The sequence below is a fragment of the Actinia tenebrosa genome, unplaced genomic scaffold (genome assembly GCF_029948245.1).
Source record: "Actinia tenebrosa isolate PJP-AT-01 unplaced genomic scaffold, QUT_ActTen_1.0 PGA_scaffold13__45_contigs__length_12533684, whole genome shotgun sequence".
In the NCBI taxonomy this organism is placed as follows: Eukaryota; Metazoa; Cnidaria; class Anthozoa; order Actiniaria; family Actiniidae; genus Actinia; species Actinia tenebrosa.
Window position 1 is genome coordinate 3697553 of NW_028292573.1, and position 18557 is coordinate 3716109.

At 38.0% G+C, this 18557-nt stretch overlaps 3 protein-coding genes across 3 annotated transcripts; 2 read left to right on the top strand and 1 right to left on the bottom strand.

Annotated features, from left to right (window-relative positions):
• The first annotated feature begins 5541 nt into the window (after window positions 1-5541).
• LOC116292165 (ATP-binding cassette subfamily C member 4) lies at window positions 5542-18521 on the top strand. Its single transcript, XM_089029180.1, has 3 exons — window positions 5542-6391; window positions 17156-17716; window positions 17793-18521. The coding sequence occupies exons 2-3, from the start codon at window positions 17186-17188 to the stop codon at window positions 18327-18329; spliced, it is 1068 nt and encodes a 355-aa protein (XP_088885306.1). The 5' UTR covers window positions 5542-6391; window positions 17156-17185; the 3' UTR covers window positions 18330-18521.
• LOC148911635 (uncharacterized) lies at window positions 6779-8912 on the top strand. Its single transcript, XM_089028975.1, has one exon. The coding sequence runs from the start codon at window positions 6875-6877 to the stop codon at window positions 8381-8383; it is 1509 nt and encodes a 502-aa protein (XP_088885101.1). The 5' UTR covers window positions 6779-6874; the 3' UTR covers window positions 8384-8912.
• Window positions 8552-11749, bottom strand: LOC148911636 (uncharacterized). Its single transcript, XM_089028973.1, has one exon. The coding sequence runs from the start codon at window positions 11632-11634 to the stop codon at window positions 8938-8940; it is 2697 nt and encodes an 898-aa protein (XP_088885099.1). The 5' UTR covers window positions 11635-11749; the 3' UTR covers window positions 8552-8937.
• Window positions 18522-18557: the final 36 nt, after the last annotated feature.

Sequence of the window (18557 nt, forward strand, 5' to 3'; positions counted from 1 at the left end):
ACTACGCCAAAAGCTTGTGTCGGATTAGTAAAGATTCAAGTAGTTTATGAGAAGTGTTCAACTCAACCTATGACAGGATGTTAAAATGCTAGGAAAAAAAAAAAAAAAAAAAAAAAGAACAATTATCATCCATTTTCAGACTTTCTACTAATGGCCAGTTGAAGACTGATGAAGGGCCTAATCATAAAGAAGTAGTTTTTTTTATAGACTGAGAAACACCACTATACATGTTTAGTAAAAATACACAGGTGATTATTAAAATCTCGCGCGCTGATTGGTTGAGAAACTCACACTATCACACGATAATCACCTCCAGCGATATCCAAAATGGCGGCCAGCCGCTTTGTTGCTGTTACCGGAAAAAATGCCTTTTATTTTCTTTATTTTCTTTTTTTGAAAGAATCACTTGTGTATTTATACTAAAAAGACTCGCGTCTCGGTAAATGTTCCCCGATAATCACTTCGCCTTTGGCGAATAATTGTTAAATAGCGTCACGACATTCTGGTGGTTCCTACTTACAGCCATTCTCAATCACACGTGCCGCTCTAGCGATTGTTTCTGTCGCGACGAAGAAGCTTTTGGTGGACGTCAATCAAGGCGTTTCCATGAAATTCTATAGGCACGTGCCCTTATAGCTTTGTGTTTCTGACAATGTTATGGAAACGCCTTGTGATTGACGTCCACCAAAACCTTTTTCGTCGCGACAGAAACAATTGCTAGAGGGCGCGTGTGATTGAGAATGGCTGTAAACAGTAAGTGTTAAAACGATGAAGAAAAACGGAGACAATTTCATAGCTCTGGCTCTTTCACAGGAAGCCCGATCAATTAGAAGCTGGAAGAAGATTTTCAACAACAACAAATACAACAACAACAACAACAACAACAAAAAAAAAAAAAGAAAAAAGAATTGAACTTATATAGAAATTATCTTCCTAAGACCTGCAGCACAAGCTGTACGGGAGATTCTAACTTTTTTTAAAGCGGATGTCTCAGGGTTTTTATTATGGACACCGATTTGCTGTGGATAACCGAGGAGATCAGTTATGGGTGAGACTATTTGACAGCCATTCAGGCTCAGTGTTGTATGTAAACATGTATAATCTATCTCTACTGAGGGAGTATTTCTGCATATTTCCGAATTAGTCCGCCACGTATGATTAAACAAGTTCTTTTTTCGACTGTCTGTCTTCCTTCTTTCTCTTGAAAAAATTAAAAAAAAAAGCATTTTTTGCTGTGTACGCTCCTGCCAATTCGTTCCCTGAACTGAGCAACTTGATCCTAATCTCTCTAAACGACTACACGTTTTACCTTCTTTTGTACTTAAGATCATCCTGAGAGACATCCGTAAATGATAAATGGGTGGATAATATCAACGCCTTGCCTCTGAAACCGGTTCCAAGGCGTTTAAAACTGGCCTTTTCTCCTATCTTTTCTTTACCTGGTTAAACGGGCTCCTGAAACTTGGATACCAACGACCTCTCGCTGATGACAATCTGTTGGAGCTGTCTGACGAAAACAAGGCACAAGATCTAGTGGCCAAGTTACACGGGTTGTGGATGGAAGAGATTAACAGTGCTGAGAAGAGAGGTAGAAAACCCCGACTTTGGAAGGCCATGTTCAAACTATTCCTTCGAGATGTACTCTTCGCATACTGCCGTGAATGTACTTTGGAGTTCTTTCTTATTGAAACTCCAGTGTTTACTATTTTGGTTGAGAAAATCTACAAAATAACTTCTATACAATTGGGGTGGATGTTCATAAAAATTGCCCTTGTTCTGGGGTGATAAAATAAAACGCCACCCAGTGTTTTCCTGGTTGGTTGCTTGGGTCTGTATTTGCTGTGTTACCGCATAGGTAAAGGTTCGTTGAATGTGGAAAGCGGTTTCTTCAAAACACGCTTCCAAATTTATTTCGTACGGTCGTACGGTCCTTCTTGATGACGGATTCTATCTGGTTGGTATTCATGCTGAGTAGTCATAGATCACGTGACGTGTAGAGTCAATCTTGCCTGTTGATATAAATTCTCCGTATGCAATAAGGTTGACGGCGTTGGGCAGGCTTGTGCTAAACTGAATCTTCAGAGACACGTTCCCCTTCTGTTTCTGGTTTAAATGTGACGAGGAACCGCAGAGATCTGGGGTTAAATCAAAGAGGAGGATGGCATAGCCTTTGTTGTATTCTTGTCGTTCGATATCTATACCAGAGTTTACGAACAGCCTCTCAGTTCCAGATAATAGCATCTGATACGCTTCCATAAAGTTCATGTCATTGGCTCGTGCGATTTTTAAAGTAATGGGTTTGAATGGAATCCGTTCTCCTTCGATGATTAGACTGATGGACGTTGCTCCATACAATTTAAAATTGTAGGAGTTTTTGGTAAAACTTACATTAAAAGCGTTGGAATCCACCATTAAATAGGTCTTCTTGGATGGTGTGGGGAAAGGTAATGAAGTCTAGCCCTACTTCCAAAGCACCCACTAAATCCACGCGCTCGGGTAATTTCACTCTATTCGGGCAGAGTGTTATTACTCGGGCTTCCGCAGGAACCCGAGTCTAAAAATGCAGGCCTTTCTCTTTAGTCGTATTTGGTCGCCAAAATGGGGGTCATGTTCCCTGGCGTTCGTAGCTGAGTCGCTGGGAACTGGGGAAGAGAATCTCCTGCTTCCTTCGTTCAGTTCCTTCTGCTTCGGTTCGTTCGATTATAAAGTTGTTGCGTAAAGAATGTTTGGAAAGTGCTATGCCCACACTAAAAGATGTAGAACTTTTTCGGAACGGGTCGGTCCACGAATCTTATAGCTTGAAGGCGTTGAAATCTTTGAAAACAGGTAAGCTTACTAGCCAAATTCATACTAGTTCTCATCACGAGGTAACAAATGAGCCATATTCGAGAGCACAAACCTCGAAAAGACTGCCAAAACTATGACTAGTGACTCAGCAGAAAACTATGACGCTGAAATGAACACTTCAGATGTTGAAATAACAGAAAATCACCTTGAGCAGAATTCAAAGGTGAAGCAAACGACAAGTAAATCGCCATATTGGGTATGGAACATAGTCAGCAAAGCAACTTGAACAGTAAATATGTAAGTCTAACATTTTTGTTAAAAATCCTGATTCATTTATTTGTTTTTGCTGTTAGTCGTAAAATACGATTTGATTTTGCACAAATAACCATTTGTGTTTATATCGTACAAGCGATTGCGAACATTGGTTTGAATTACGTATGGAATTGCACATGCTTAGTAGAAGACGTGTTAAATACTCTTGGTGACTGTGACATACTAGATAAAAGTTACCCATTTTACAAATGTACATGAACATAATGATGTTTTAGTACCAATTAATTGAAGGTACTGTATTCTTTAGAAATTTATCTAAAGAAAAAACAGCAAGCAGAAGTCACGCATGTTTGAATATTAACTATAACAAGATCACGTAACGCAATCACTGCGCAGCGTTATTTTGTTATGCAAGAAATACTCAAGTGCTTTTGCAGCATCTCTTCTAATTGTATCTAGGGGTACAAATGTCGTAGTCAGGCGTTCTCGCGCCGTTCTTCCTCAACGAAGCCCGAGTGAACACTGCAATAGTGTCTAGGTTGGATATACATCAAAACTGACGTCATGATTGTTAGGAGTCAAATGAATATACTACACAAAACATTTGATTTTATAGCGGAGCTCCCAAGCGGAGTACCATACTAAAGAAAAAATGGTAAACCATCAAGTTGATTTTTCATGGCTTGACTACTACGTCACTTCCGTACGTACGTACGTGCAGCTATCGTATGTTTGATGTTTGAAATTTGAAAGAAAAAGGAAAAATACAGCTTTGTTCGCCTCCTATATCGGCAAACCAAAGAAGACTTTCATTCAATAATTTCATATCTTTCTACAGATAATTTATTTAAATATTGAATGCAAATACTATAAAATGACACCAAATATTCAACTGTTAATTAAGCTGTTCGAGCAAGTATGATTATACAAATGAGCTGAAATTCGTGTTGTGGAGATATCCTATTGTATAAAAACCTATACTTTCACTTTAAAAATCTAAAAAATATTCAAAAACATCTACAAATGCCAATTTACTGACAAAGAAATTCGTCATTTTGTATATTTTGCACTGCATTTTGCATTATTTTCTATTTTGCCTCAGTTGTTCTTGTCATTAACGGAATGTAAACTTTGGTTTTTGAAATCTTTTGTCGTTCTTTCTCATACATAAAAACACAGACGAAAACTGGTAAGATCGAATCTCAAAATCTAGTAAGCTTAAGTTTTCAAGCATCTTGAAAAGTAGTTAAGGCTTACATGAAAGAAAAAAAATACTTTAATGGAGAATTAGGATAAGAAAGCTATTTCTAAAGACGTAAGTAAGCTTATTTTTTGCTCACCTTAACCAATTTTCAAGTCTGTTTTATAGTCTTGATTTGTCCTAAAAAAACTTCGGGAATCTCCAAAATTTCGATTTCAATGAAAGACATCCACGGTAAATTTCACTAAACCTGATAATGTGTTGGATTATCTGTATAGTTATCTTTCCTTTTTAAAGTAAAACCAACCAAAAAAAATGTCGACAATAGAGAAAAGTAAATGCAAAATTAAACAGGAATTCAAAGCTTAAAAATGTCGGCCATGGAAAACTTTGCCGAAGAATCTTCCAAGAACAAAACTAGCCCCTGGGGGTGCTGGTGGTGAGTTGTGCAAAAAATTCCTAAGTAGGAGAGTATACTCGCGCAAAGAAAACAATGTAGTGTATTTTGATTCGATTTCAATGCATGGTTTTTATTATGGGATACATTATCTTCATCTCGAATAAAAATAATTGGATATTTTTTTATGGTTTGCCTTTCAGTTTCATTCAAATTGGGCTCCCTGTGACATACGTATCGGGAGCTCCGGTTTTAGTCAGTGCCTAAAAATATATTAAACTTTATTCAATATCACTAATCAAGACCCAGCTATTACCGCAATGCGCATACTTAATGACCATGAAATCTATTGTTGTAGCGTCGTTCTTCAAAGATTTTCGACAACTGCATATCATTTGCGGGGTATTCGATAAGTGCTCCTACACTTCTTGATCTCCTTCAGTGTTTACTCGTTGTAGTTCTCGTTCATAAAAGGTTCCTTCTAACGCATCCCCGTCAAATTTTTTCAAATTATAAACTGGCGGATTACGAGGGATGCGCTTCGAAATAGTAAACATTTCCTCGCTCCAGTTAGCTTGATAACCTTTCTCAAACAGTTTCTTAGACTTGGATATGCGCACTTCATCTCCTATCTTAAATTTATAGGGTGGTCTTCTCATCAACGTATTTCTATGCAAAGTTCGCCACACTTTATTTTCATTGTTCTCATTCACCAAGGCTGGGGCTTTCTTAATACTCCTATGATAGGAATTATTGTATGCATCTACAATATCAGGTAACACATCTAAATATTTTAGGGTTCCTTTCCACGTGAAGTAGAGCCTTTGATGTTTGAGTTATAGGTATAAGATCCAATGTTCTTTTCTTTTAAAAACGACTGGAATAATCGATTCGTAAATTCACTTTCACGGTCAGAATGAATCTTTTGGGCTTTACGCTCCGATTCATCTAATGTCTGTTTGAAGGCTTTGACTAGAGTCGGGCCGCTCTTGTCTGATGGGAACCACCCATGCATACTTCGACAGCACATCAATACAGCTGAGCATATATCTGTAATTGCTATTGTATTTCTTGAGGGATTGGTATGTCAACTGGCCAAATCCAATTCCCAGACTGCGTCTATTGATCCGACTATCACGCGATTTCTACGGAAATGTTTCTGAACAAGTCTGTGGAGAGAATACACCCTCTGCCCTTTTAACCATTCTTGAACCTCTCTCGTGATTTTCTTATTTTTCTTTTTGGCAGCATGGTATAAGGCATTGACGCATCCGAGACTCCCTCCTTGATCTTGTACCAGTAATGCAGTTTTTCAAACGGTTGGTCTCAATCAATCTGTGAATTTTCAATGATCACTTTTCCATCACAACACGCGAGAACACAGCGAGCTTTCAGTTTGAAAATGTTTTGGAGGTTAAGATTAGGGAAGGAACTTAAACACCCACAACCCATGTCTTTATCCCTCGAAGTCAGACACAACACTTATTCTCATCATGATCAATCTACGAAAAGATTGATTTTATTCAATTCATTATAATAGTGTATACAAACTCATCAAGTATTTCTGAGGACAGTGAGTGACCTTTCTGCTTGGAATCACACATCTCATTTACAGAATCCACCAGAGAATGTTATACCAGGGAATGATATCGAATCGCTCGCTATCATCTCTGCCACACTAGAGTTTATACTTGGCAGGTTCAGTGCAAAAGCATCCCATTCATCCGTCATAGGTAAGTCTAAACGTTTAACAAACTGCTCGCACAAGTCTCATATATATCATATCATGATCGCCAGTCATGCAGCAGGCATGGTCCCATGACTTGGGTAATCATTCTCACATCCTACACACTCTTCTCAGCTTTTACATCATCTAATAATAATAATAGTAATAATAATAATAACATAACTTTATTTAAGTGTCAATTTAAGAAAAATAGCCGACTGAAAAGACTACTAATTGGGGACACTATATACAACTTAAATATGAATATATGACTAAATAAATTATAAATACTTAATATATACAATATGAGCGGGAGATCTGTATGAGGATTTAAGGTGGCTTGATTGGATAATGCCGGCGCGCTACCTTTCAACTTCGAAGCGCAATAGATCGTTTTCACGCACGTGACCAAATCACTTGACAACCGTTGCTAGCCGCCATATTGGTGTACCAAAAGTGTAAACAAACCAAGAGCGTCTTGAGTGTGAAGATGGTTTTATGTATGATTGTTGGCTGCGCATCGAAAAGTGGAAGAGATAAAGGAGTTTATTTTGCAAGAGTACCTTCTATCGTTACTAGTCAAGGGGAAGAAGCTAAATATTTGTCAGAAGAAAGGCGATCGAGGTGGATCACAGCTATAAGCCGAGATGATCTGACGGAGGCGATTATCGAGAATGATCGAGTATGTGGCAAACACTTCGTAAGTGGAAGGGCTGCGAAACCTTGGGATAAATACAACATAGACTGGGTTCCAACTCTTCAATTAGGACACAAGAAAAAGCAGCGTTCAAATCTGGAAACAGCGGCAAAGAGAAGCGAGAGAGCGAGAAATCGCGAGCAAAAGAGGTCTTTGCCGTTTGACACTGAACACACTAGTGACGAAGAGCTGTTGGCAAAGCGAAAGAAACTGAATGAACCAGGTACTGAAGTTTTGAATATTGACTTCTGTACACCAGAAGAAGATGATTCAGAACAAAAGGATGCTGCCACTCAGACAGAGGAAGCAAAAATCTCCCAAGCAGGTACACAAACCGATGAGTTTGAATATCTTTTCGAGTCTCTTAAGCTGGACGATAATAAGCCATTTGACTGTTATGACTTTGAAAATAATGATGACAAAGTCTCCTTCTACACTGGATTACCCTCTTTTGATATATTAAACACAGTTTTTAAACACGTTTCACCACACGTAAACCGAAGGACTCAAAGCCTGACACAGTTTCAAGAATTTGCCATGACACTGATGAAACTCAAACTTAACATGCCATTTCAAGATCTAAGCTATCGATTTTCGGTGTCTTTATCTACAGTCTCAAGAATTTTTTCTTCCTGGATGGTAGCTTTGGATATAAGATTACAACCATTAATCCACTGGCCAGAAAGGGAAGATTTGCACCGTACCATGCCCCAAAGTTTTCACTTTTCCTTTGGTAACAAAACCACTGTTATCATTGACTGTTTTGAGGTCTTTATTAACAGACCTTCAAACCTTTATGCCCGTGCACAAACTTTTTCTTCTTATAAGCACCACAATACAGTGAAAATACTCATTGGCATTTCACCACAAGGAAGTATCTCCTTTGTTTCAAAAGCCTGGGGAGGAAGAACTTCTGACAAGTTCCTGACAGAGAACTGTGGTTTAATGAAGATGCTAGTACCTGGAGATCTAGTCCTTGCAGACAGAGGCTTCACTATTCAAGAAAGCCTAATGTTTCACCGTGCACAGCTTGCCATCCCTGCGTTCACCAGGGGAAAAGACCAACTTGATCCTGTTGATGTGGAGCAAACACGTGGCATTGCTAATGTACGTATTCATGTGGAGAGAGTCATTGGACTTCTTCGGCGAAAGTACACAATATTTTCTGGCATTCTACCCATAGATTTCCTTCAGTGCAACCCTAATGATTCCAACGAAGATTCAAAACCAATGATTGACCGTATAATTAATGTATGTGCTGCTCTCGTAAACTTGTGCCCTGGAATAGTTGCATTTGATTGATTAAAACCAGAGAAATATATTGTGAGCCATTGTTCGTAGACAATGTAACATGTTTTGAATGAGAATTGGGGCTCACAATCATTTCTCTGTAAATTAATGCAGCAAATGTTACTATTACCCCTGATGCATTACTACACAATACTTTTTAAAATGTTAACATACAGCGTGTTTCAGTTGAGTATGGAGGGCTGAGTTTTATTGAAAATTTTATCAATATGTTTTCGTGGGATAAAACTAATGTGGTCAAGCTAAGGCGGATCACTGAAGTTGTGATGGAAATGTGAAATACATGTAGGCATGTGAAAGTTTGAATTAGGCATGCACACTTTCATCGCAACTCCAACACAATCTATCTTTAGAAATCTTTGTATATGATTAAGTATCATAACATGTACATATGCTTTTTTGAAATTTTCTAATAGCATGAACACTAACTTTTTTAGGTCATTGTATTTCATAATTAACTCTTATAGTTAAACCTTTAGAGATAAATGTCTCATGAAATTAAAGAAATAGGCAATAATTTTTATTCCAAAATAAATGCCTCAAGAAGTTCAAGTGGTAGGGAAAAGTGTCAAATGACCAGCTTTAAGACAACTCAGCAAATGTGGCCGCATCCTTGGAATGATGAACTTCACAACTGGAGTTTTACCATAGGCTAGGCATGTGGCATATGCAATGGCAAACACACCACAATCACTCCCATTTTGCTGTTGCTGTACAGGTATATGAGTGATATTCTTGAAATTTGGACCAAGCAAATTCTTCGTGAGCTCAATTATCTCTTGCGAAATTGGTGATGTCATGCTGTCTAACAGGTTAACATACCCAGGAAGACAGCCAATAGATGTTAAGCATGCCCAGTGATTGTTATTCAAATGCACTATCTGAATGAAATCACCAGTAACAACATTGAACTGTCTGACAGGACCAAGGGTTGGTCTTTGGAAACCACTTACATTGCTGTTGACTTTCATAAACAGTACATGTGCTTCTTGGATCACAGAACAGTCTAACCATCCTGTTGGAGATGCAATAAGGTCAAACTCTGACTGTGTAAGCTTTCCAAGTGGCTTTTGTTTGTCACTCACACTGCTGTTGGTTCCTTGGATTTGTTTGACAAAGTTGACACTTCCACTTCCTTTTTTCTTATTAGATTGTGCTTGATTCTTTTTACAATCTGGGCATGACCATGTGGAATTAGCATTGTTTGGCATACGTTTAAGGCTTAAACAGGCCAAGTGAAAAAATGTTCCATTTTTGCACACAGGGTTATGGCACTCAATAAGCTTATCTGTATTCTTTGCCTTGCTCTTGCATATACAGATATCATCCAGGGCCAAGGCTTTAGAAGATGCTATTTTTTTCTTGCTTGATTGGGACTTGCCTTTAGAGTTTTTGAATTCAGGTAACAATCTGCAATTTGGGCAGTACCATGTTTTGGATGTGGTTGTCAGTCCCAAGCATGAAAGATGAAATGTACTGATTGGGCACATGGGGTTGGCACAACAGACACATGATCTATCTTGGGCAGTTCTACAAAAGCAAATAGCCCCACTTGCTGTTGGCTCACTTCTTTTTGAAGTATGCCTTCTAGTGGACCATTTTCCAAGCACTTCAGGTAAGACACAGGTTCTCCAAAAAGTGGTGAGCTTTGGCAATGCAATTTCCCAGTGTTCTTTGTCTGGGAATATTCTCGGCTGGACAAGTGTCGTACTCCCATCATCTCCAAATGCACATACAACAAAGTCACAGTAATCTTTGTGTAAAGTAAACAGCTGCTGCTGAACTTGATAGTAATACTGGTGATCATGCTTAAGGGTAAACATTTCATTGTTATCTTTTAGTAGACAACATGATGACTTTGATAGATAGCTATTAAAGTCACAGTCCTCAATGCAAAAAGGGCATTTCACCTCCCCACATCCTTCTCCACAACAGTCACAAGAACATAAGAAGTCAGGTGTCGCATGTATATATGGATAAGCTTCATTGATAAACAGACCACACTTCTGAACCTTGAAATTGGTGTGCTTCCCTTTCATTATTTGTTCATAGGCCTTGATAGCATCTTCCTCATGTTTACAACCATGAACAGTGGCTTTAGTAGTAAACTTGGCTAGCTCTGGGTAACAAATTGATTGTATTAGAGACAGGGAGGGCAAAGCAGGATCTGAGTGGCATGCAGCCTTACTTTGAGAAGCTCCAATTCTTCCAGCTCTGTGTTTGAAAAAGTTATGTCCTTTTGACTGTTTTAAGGTATCTCTCTCAATTTGTTCTATGTGATTTTTTGAAATTTCAATCTTTATGCCTTGACAGACCTTTATAAGCTCTGGATATGATAGATCTAAGTATTCCTTTTTACAAAGATCATTTACTGTTGGAACAGATCTGCTTTTCAGCACAAAGCTACTTGAGTATGGAGAAATCAAGCTTAGAACCACGGCCTTGTTTTGACTCTTGTTGATTTCCGCGTAGAAAGCATCCATTTCCGGTTCTGTAGGAGCTTTGCATTCTTTTGAAGAAGACTTAAATGTTCCTAAAACTTGTGTTGACTTGCTTTGACTGGGAATATCGTTATGATAATCGATTTTTTTCTCTAAGTCCGTCTTCATTTTTCGTGCAGAAGTAAAATTGATATCTCGTACTCTAGCATAATCAACTTGTTTCACGTAGGTTGGCAAAATCCACGTGCACTTTACTTGGGTACAGGATAACTTGCCGTTTATTTTCGTCCAGGCTTCTAGGTAAAATAGTACGCTAGCTACGTGAGAACACGACTCACCAAGACCCGCTTTACAACCTAAACAGTGACAAGAAATTATGTTCCCCTGTTTTTCTGTGATTATCCATACTGGGATCAGAGCATCGTTCATTCGCTGAGAATGTCTCACCTTCGCGACAACAACAAACTTGTCAGAAATGATGTGGCCTTCTACGCTTGCAATAAATCCGGAGACCATCTGATTATAAGCTTCCAGACTACGAAAAGCTTTAAACTGTTGGTTTGTGTAGAAACTTGTTTCTAGGACGAGATAAAATAGCAGATCTGTAGATTCTACTGGAGGTAAACAGTCCGGCTCAAAAAGGTTGCTGTCAACTAACACGGGGTCGATTCCAATCGACGAAATTTTATCAAGATAACGCCGTTTCACTCGAGTTTCCAGCTTCTTGGCATACTCAGATAGAGGTATTGAAGATAAATTTTCGCTAAACTCTTTTTTTTCCTTTTCGCCGGCAACATATTCCATATTATTCAGAGCACTTCGCTAGTCATGGCATGATTGTTACACACATGTTTTTGCATAGTCACGCTATCGAGGTACACCAATATGGCGACCGGAAATTGATGACGACACGTGAAAACGATCTATATTCGCGGACGCAAACAAATCATTAGAAAATAAAACTTTCCCAGGTTTTAATAGAAGGATAGAACGAACAAGTTTTCACGAAAATCGCATTTAACTCACAGCCGCTAGTCAGCGTTGGTGGTTTTGCTTCACTGCTCTTTTTCTCCATATTTTGACCTAAGTCTTGAAATCGCGCTTTATATAGTAGAGTAAATATAATATGTAGAATAATGACAAGAAAATTAAAAGAAATAGAGCCATTTGATTTTCCAAAATATCCGATAGACTTGAGGTCACTATGAGCCGTATTTTGCAGCTAATTTATTATAATACTAGCATAAATGTAGCTTGATGAAAACGGCCCGATGAATTTTTTTCCTATTTTCGCAACATTAACCACAATATGTTAGCATCATAATACCAAAGTTTCATTTTCATTGGATCATTTTAACGCTCTCAAAATTCGACCTAAAATGAGAGTACTTCGTGCCGGCTATTTGGCGAAGACTTTGTTTGATTGATTATCCATCGAAGCATCGACTACCTCACACGTCACACTGGAATTCACGATTATCCAACATTGGCTCTTACATATAAATATACATATACATATAAAAGCGGAGCTCCCGATACGGAAGTCACAGGGAGAACAATTTGAATGAAGCTGAAGGGTAAAAATACACCTTTTGCTGTTCATTAACAGAAAATGTACATTCATTTGTGCCAATAGTTGTATCAATAACGTGTAATGTACTTTCATCAACACCACAAGTAACATCATTAGCGCGGATCAACTTTCAATAACGATATTTGAATATGCGTGTACATTCATAGGCATCAATGGACAATCAATAGCGCGTTTGTACATTCATATGCGCGGATTGTATTTTCTTGTGCGCGAAATTCAACTTCAATAACACCAAATGACAAACAATTGCATGTATGGACAATCATTTACCCAAAAGTGAAAATTCATTAGTGCTATTAGCATAATCATTGACAATCTATAATGCGTTTGGACAATCATGAGGGTCAATGTTATATTCTATAGCGTGGTTCGACAAACATTTGCATGGTTCGAATGAACAATAAGAGAAATAAAACAATCATTAGCGATTTTTTATCTATTTTAGCCTTTAATTTCTTCGCCATTTATACATCGTGGCAAATACGTTTGCATATAACTGAATCACTGATCACATTTAGCGATAGTGATAGTTGCCACATTTCTCTGGAGCCCTTCCATTAGCAACTGCGTTCTATAGTGACCTAGAGCAATCCCTTGTCGTCTTGCCTCAGCCTGATCGTTCGTATGTTGTTGGATCTCTGGACGGCTGAGGTCGGCTTTGATTGCTGCTTTAAGTGAGCTAACTGCTATTCTCCTACGCAGCCGCTATTATGGAGGCAGTTACCTGAGTTTTTTTATACGTTTTAAAGTGATAAACAAAAATCGCTAATGATTGTTTTATTTCTCTCATTGTTCATTCGAATCATGCAAATGTTTGTCGAACCACGCTATAGAATATAACATTGACCTTCATGATTGTCCAAACGCATTATAGATTGTCAATGATTATGCTAATAGCACTAATGAATTTTCACTTTTGGGTAAATGATTGTCCATAAATGCAATTGTTTGTCATTTGGTGTTATTGAAGTTGAATTTCGCGCACAAGAAAATACAATCCGCGCATATGAATGTACAAACGCGCTATTGATTGTCCATTGATGCCTATGAATGTACACGCATATTCAAATATCGTTATTGAAAGTTGATCCGCGCTAATGATGTTACTTGTGGTGTTGATGAAAGTACATTACACGTTATTGATACAACTATTGGCACAAATGAATGTACATTTTCTGTTAATGAACAGCAAAAGGTGTAAGATAGGGGAAAAAATCTTCAATTATTTTTTATTCGAGATGAAGATAATTTCTCCCATAATAAAAACCATGCAGTGAAATCGAATCGAAATGCACTACATCGTTTGTTTTTTTGTTTTTTTTTTGCGCGAGTATACTCTCCCACTTAGGAATTTTGTATACAACTCACCACCACCCCCAGGGGCTAGTTTTGTTCTTGGAAGATTCTTCGACAAAGTTTTCCAAGGCCGACAGTTTTAGGCTTTGAATCTCTTTTACTTAAAGAAAAACTAAAGCTAACTACAGATAATCCAATACAATATCAAGTTTAGTGAAATTTACCTCGGATGTCTTTCATTGAAATCGAAAATCTGGAGATTTAGGACAAATCAAGTCCAAAAAACAGACTTGAAAACTGGTTAAGGTGAGCAAAAAATGAGGTTTACTTAATTAGGTCTTTTACAGTTTTCCAAAAACAAAGCTACATTCATTTAAACTTGACAAGAACAACTGAGACAAAATAGAAAATAATGCAAAAGTCAATGCAAAATACAAAATGACTCATTTCTTTGTAAGTAAATTGGCGTTTGTAAATGTTTTTGAATATTTTTTAGCTTTTTAGAGAAAGTCTAGTAGGTCTTTATACAATAACATCTTTCATCAACACAAATTTAGCTCATTTTTTGCTCGAACAGCTTAATAAACAGTTGAATATTTGGTAAACATTCATATTTCATTCAATGATTAAATAAATTATCTGTAGAAAGATATAAAATTATTGAATGAAAGTCTTCAGCTTTGTTTTGCCGATGGGACACGCGATAGGAGGCAAACAAAGCTGAATTTTTCTTGAACGAAAGACATGCGATAGCTGGTTAAAAACAACCGAATTGTTAAAGATTTACAAAGCTAAATAAAGCTAGACGAATATTTGTTGTAATATGCTCTTCGTGTTATATTTCCTCCAGCATTGTAATAAATTAAGCTTATTGATAGAAATATAAAAAGTTTTGAGAGAAAGTCTTTGAATTGTCGATTCGTTTAGAAAAATGCTTGTCAAAAATATATATATATACGATTGTTTGCTAAAAAACACACACCTGAATTCTTGAAGAACACTTCTTGATCCATCTTTGACTACATGAAAATGTTTTTTTTAATTGGTTTTGGTCTATAACTTGTCCTAAAGCGATTTTTTCTGTGCACTTGGGAGCCGCATTTGTGAGTAGTTTTGATTTGACATCAAGTGAGATTCCTGTGTTGTGTACACGCCCGGACGGACGGAAGTGACGTCAGCCAAGCCATGAAAAATTAACTCGATGGTTTACCATCTGAAACCAGCCAAAACATTGAATCTCCATCGAGTTTGTCGTCACGTTTGTGTATTTTATTGACTTTTATCGATCGATCGAGTGTTTATTTTCCTTGGAAGGGATGTACTTTATGGTAGAATATCATATAGTCGCTCATATGTATAGTCTCCCATAAAAGTATTCCACACTTATACCTCACCTCTCCCTTGCTTTGATTACCCGTTCTTAACTATGATCAACCGTCCCTACCTATGATCAACTGTTCCTAGCTATGATCAACTGTCACTAGCTATGATCAACTATCCCTTAGCTATGATCAACTATCCCTAGCTATTTTCAACTATCTCTTGCTATTTTGAACTGCCCCTAGCTGTCATCAACTGTCCCTAGCTATTTTCAACTATCCCTAGCTGTCATCAACTGTCCCTAGCTATGATTACAATTTGAACATTTTTTTTACATACTTTAACGTGTAAATTTGTTAAACTTAACATAGGCCTATCTAGGGGGCTCAGGGGTGCCTGTGACCCCATTTTCAAAGCCAAAGATAAATCATCTGACCGTTGATGCATTATGTGATTTGATGTCATAGTGACAATTTGGTATGTTGTGACCCCCACGCCCCGCCCCCCCCATGACAAATCCTGGATAAGCCCCTGCTAAACGTAATTCAGCCATGTTGCCTGCAAGTTTTAAAGTTCATTAGGGGAAGTTAATCTATATATAGGTACAGGAAACCATTAGTAGAGAATGGTGAAAATAGCTAGGGATAGTTGATCATAGCTAGTGACAGTTGATCATAGCTAGGAACAGTTGATCATAGGTAGGGACGGTTGATCATAGCTAGGAATAGGTAATCATAGCAAGGGAGAGGTGAGGTATAAGTGTGGAATACTTCTATGGGAGACTATACGTATGAGCGACTATATGACATTCTACCATGAAGTACATCCCTTCCAAGGAAAACAAACACTCGATCGATCGATAAAAGTCAATAAGATACACAAACTGGACGACAAACTCGAAGGAGATTCAATGTTTTGGCTGGTTTCAGGTGGTTTCAAGACGGTTTCAGGTCGTTTCAGGTCGTTTCAGGTGGTTCTAGGTGGTTTCAGGTGGTTTCAGGCCGTTCCTTGTTTTAGTAACAGTACCCGCACGAGTTATATGTTATTGTATTAACTAAAGTAATGATTTTTGTTTTGGTTAGCTAAAAGTATCTATTTCTAGTCGAATATTTTTATGAAAAAGGGATTTTCATGCCGAAACCTTCAACGAGTGGGTGGACGAGGAATTTACTGCGTCATAACTTACATAAAAGAGTACTCACACGAGTTTTATATTAGTTTATTTATAGTTCCTTTCACGGTTTCCGACGCCATATTGTTTGGGGGGCAAATTTACTAAGAAGCGTAGGGAAAGAGATAGGTTTTTCATAATATTTCCATTCTGAGGTTACCCTGCGAGCAAAGTCTCCTTTACCTTCCCCCGAGTGAGAGAAAGGAAAGAGTTTTCTTGCCTTTCTCTCACTCGGGGGAAGGTAAAGGAGACTATGCTCGCAGGGTATTCTGAGGTAAATTTTCGAGACCAAACTTTATCTGTAGATGGAGAATCTTCTGTTCAATAATGTTTTGTGTGGTGTTTTTGAGCCGATGGAGCCACCATAACACTGGTTCTCAGAAAGACGGAGGCTTGCTTTGGGGTTTGCGACCAAGACTCGTTTATGCTGGTTCAATTTGACCGTAAAAAAATATTCAAACCGAGTCCACGGACTTTCTTCTGTCTTACAATGACTAAATCCCAAATAGTCTTCTACTCTATTCAAAGTACCCAATGTGCCCAGCATATTTGACACGTTTTCCCGTGTCAAAACTTGTTATTTTTGAAGTATATGTCTCTGGGTTTTTTACCTTTCAAAAGTTATTTATTATGGACACCGATGTGCAGTGGATAACCGATGGGATCAGTTATGGATGGGATTATTTGACAGCCATTCAGACTCAGTGTTGCATGCAAACATGCATAATCTATCTCTACTGAGGGAGTTTTATATTTCTGCATATTTCCCAACACGTATATGATTTAACAAGTTCTTTTTTCGACTGGTTGTCTTCCTTCTTTCTCTTGAAAGAAATAAAATACTAAACCATTTGTTGTATGTCTCCCTGGCAATTCGTTCAACTGAGCCACTTGATCCTAATCTCTCTAAAAGACTTCACGTTTTACCTTCTTTTGTATTTAAGATCATCCTGAGGGAAATCCGTAAATGATAAATGGGTGGAAAATATCAACGGCTTGCCTCTGAAGCCGGATCCAAGACGTTAAAAGCTGGTCTTCTCTCCTATCTTTTCTTTACCTGGTTAAATGGGATCCTGAAACTGGGATACCAGCGACCTCTAACTGATGACGATCTGTTGGAGCTGTCTGACGAAAACAAGGCACAAGATCTAGTGGCCAAGTTACACGGGTTATGGATGGAAGAGATTAACTGCGCTAAGAAGAGAGGCAGGAAACCCCGACTTTGGAAGGCCATGTTCAAACTATTCCTTCGAGATGTCCTTCTCTTTACCGCTTTGAAACTGATAGATGAAGCCATGGGGATAACTTTGGTAGTATCAGTGTGGTTTTATCTAAAGTTCTTAGAAGAAGGATCCCACATGGATCAGACCTACGCTGTTGGTATAGTTGCTAGCATTGGGATTCCAAGTCTGATTAAGGTGTTCTTCTATCATCATTCTGATTACTTGGCTGTGTTGATGGGTGTGAGGTTGAAAAGTGCTGTTATAGGTTTGATCCATAAAAAGGTGAGGTGATAAAGGGGGTAAAGCCGGAATCAGATGGATTTATCATAATCTTACTGTCGTTATTTTATTGACACAGATAACTGAATCTAGACGTAGCGATCTCTCCAAGTTCACAACCGGTCATATAGTGAATCTAGTGTCCAACGATGCCAAAAGAATGGATGAATTGGGCGTATCATTGGCGGAAACACTATTGATTCCATTTGGTTTCCTTGCTGTAGTCGTACTTCTACCTTTATTGGTTGGTTGGCCGTCCTTGTCTTGCCTCCTATTGATGCTAGTCTTGATCATCATAAATTTACTACTCACACAACTGTATACTAACATTCGCCTTGAGCAAGCCAAAGTCACAGACAAGCGATTGGCAGTAATGAGTGAGATCATCTGTGGAATACGAGCTGTAAAGATGTATGCTTGGGAATGGAAATACAACGAAACAGTTCAAGCATTACGAGGGTATTGCCAAATTCTTTTCTCTTATTATTACTTTATATGTGTTTATAATTTGATAGAGAATCATGTTTATTTGCCTAAACTTCAACTTTATTTTTCGTTTGCACGTTACGTCATCGCGGCCATGTTGGTACCATTTAACAAAAAAATTTCTCATTAGCATCCATTATCAACGGTACCACAATGGCAGCCATGCTATTGACTTTTAACTCTCTTGGGAATGTATGCAACCCATCAATATCTCTCATCGTGACAATACCATTGTTTTGATAAGCAAAATACTATGAAAACATCTTTTTAAAGATTAAAACTTTTATAGCTCTTAAAGTGTATATCAGGTCTAGAATTTTTTTACGGTTTTGGCATCTCTAGATGATATAAATAAATA

Bases quoted from the DNA above. Each gene is read 5' to 3' on its own strand.
- LOC148911636 (XM_089028973.1), bottom strand. From the start codon at position 11,634: ATGGAATATGTTGCCGGCGAAAAGGAAAAAAAAGAGTTTAGCGAAAAT.
- LOC148911635 (XM_089028975.1), top strand. From the start codon at position 6,875: ATGGTTTTATGTATGATTGTTGGCTGCGCATCGAAAAGTGGAAGAGAT.
- LOC116292165 (XM_089029180.1), top strand. From the start codon at position 17,186: ATGGGTGGAAAATATCAACGGCTTGCCTCTGAAGCCGGATCCAAGACG. The intron at 17,717-17,792 runs GTGAGGTGATAA...TTATTGACACAG, and splicing joins TAGGTTTGATCCATAAAAAG to ATAACTGAATCTAGACGTAG.